The sequence below is a fragment of the Austrofundulus limnaeus genome, unplaced genomic scaffold (genome assembly GCF_001266775.1).
Source record: "Austrofundulus limnaeus strain Quisiro unplaced genomic scaffold, Austrofundulus_limnaeus-1.0 Scaffold1668, whole genome shotgun sequence".
Taxonomy (NCBI): Eukaryota; Metazoa; Chordata; class Actinopteri; order Cyprinodontiformes; family Rivulidae; genus Austrofundulus; species Austrofundulus limnaeus.
In genome coordinates this window covers 22,349-23,708 of record NW_013954070.1, presented here as the reverse complement: position 1 = coordinate 23,708, position 1,360 = coordinate 22,349, and the positions used below count along the sequence as shown (strand labels likewise).

At 41.6% G+C, this 1,360-nt stretch overlaps 1 protein-coding gene across 1 annotated transcript in view; it reads left to right on the top strand.

The window, feature by feature from the left end:
- Positions 1-275: 275 nt before the first annotated feature.
- LOC106536053 (NACHT, LRR and PYD domains-containing protein 3) overlaps positions 276-1,360 on the top strand; it is a 17,714-nt gene continuing 16,629 nt past the window's right edge. The window contains exons 1-2 of the mRNA XM_014033222.1: positions 276-436; positions 1,051-1,176. Coding sequence (XP_013888676.1) covers positions 306-436; positions 1,051-1,176 — 257 coding nt within the window. The 5' untranslated portion in view covers positions 276-305. The remainder of the gene's footprint in view (positions 437-1,050; positions 1,177-1,360) is intronic.

Below are 1,360 nucleotides of genomic sequence, written 5' to 3'. Positions count from 1 at the left end.
ACCGTAACACAGAGGGAGAGTTTACACTCCATCATTTTACAAGACCTGGATTGGAAACAAGGCTAAGCTAACTGCTAGTAGTGAGGCTAATGCACTGTTTAGCTTTCTCTGTTTAGCTTTTTGTTTGTTTTCTGACTCGAGGATTGAGTCTAAAAGTGGAACGTAGAGAAGTCCAGCAGCTGCTGCAGCTTCCTGTGCCTCACTCTGCTGTCTGACTGCATTCAGCTGACACTGAAATGAACCAGAGACAAAGAGCCAATCAGAGGAGGATCAGCTGSTCTGTTTACAGTACAAATAATGGAAAGATGAATGATGTGTTTCCTCTGCAGGTGAAGGTAGAAGGTGTGTGTGAGCTGATGTGGATTCAGGGATTCAGCAGCATGGATCAGTGTGAGGACAGAGAGGAGGGAGCCCCTCCCTCTAAAACCACTCAGAGGTGAGAGACCACCTGTACCTGTCCACCACTCTGCTCCACGTCACAGCTAAACATCAACACTCTGACTGTATACTAAAGAGATGTTTTCATTTAACTTTATTTCTTTCTCTCTACGTTTCCACTTTTTGTCAAACTTGTTTAACCACTTGTTGAACAGAGAGAATGATTCTGACTAAGTGTGAGTTTTTAAAAGATGCTGATCGTGCAGTGAACCAGAACCAGACTGAGCCTTCAGCTGTGGTATTTATTGTGCAGATGATCCATCAGATGGATTTTAAATGAAATGATGAACATCAGCTGAATTGGAGCTCATTACTGTCTCAGATTGACAGGTACAGATATATAGAATAAAAAACTTTGATCTACAGAGAATACTACACACTTATTCACTTTAATCCAATTAAAGGAAAAAACAACATGTCTGCTGCAGGAGGACAAGGAGAACTGGAGAAGCTGGAATGTAGAATCATAGATGTGGTGTTCTACAGCTGGAAAAMATCATTTCAGGATCAATAACTGAGATGAAATAATCCTGTCACTTTCATCCAGAATGTTCCAGGATCCAGGCTCTGGATCTGACACCAGTAAATCAGCATTAAATATATTTCTGACAGGATACATCAGAGWCTCAAAGCTGGACCAGAACCAGAACCTGGACTCAGCTGTTTGTCCTTGAAGAGTGACCAGTCAAAGGATCTTGCAATAACTTTTAAACCAAACCAGCATCCACCAACAGAGAGGTGAGCTGTCTCTAAACGTCTAAAAGTTTGATCCAAAATGTGTTTCATGCCAGCTCAGCTCTTTTTTCCACATTTCTATGTTCACATGTGAAGCTGTGTGTGTTGGATGTTTTTCTATGCTCACATGTGAAGCTGTGTGTGTTGGTTGTTTTCTATGTTCACATGTGAAGCTGTGTGTGTTGGA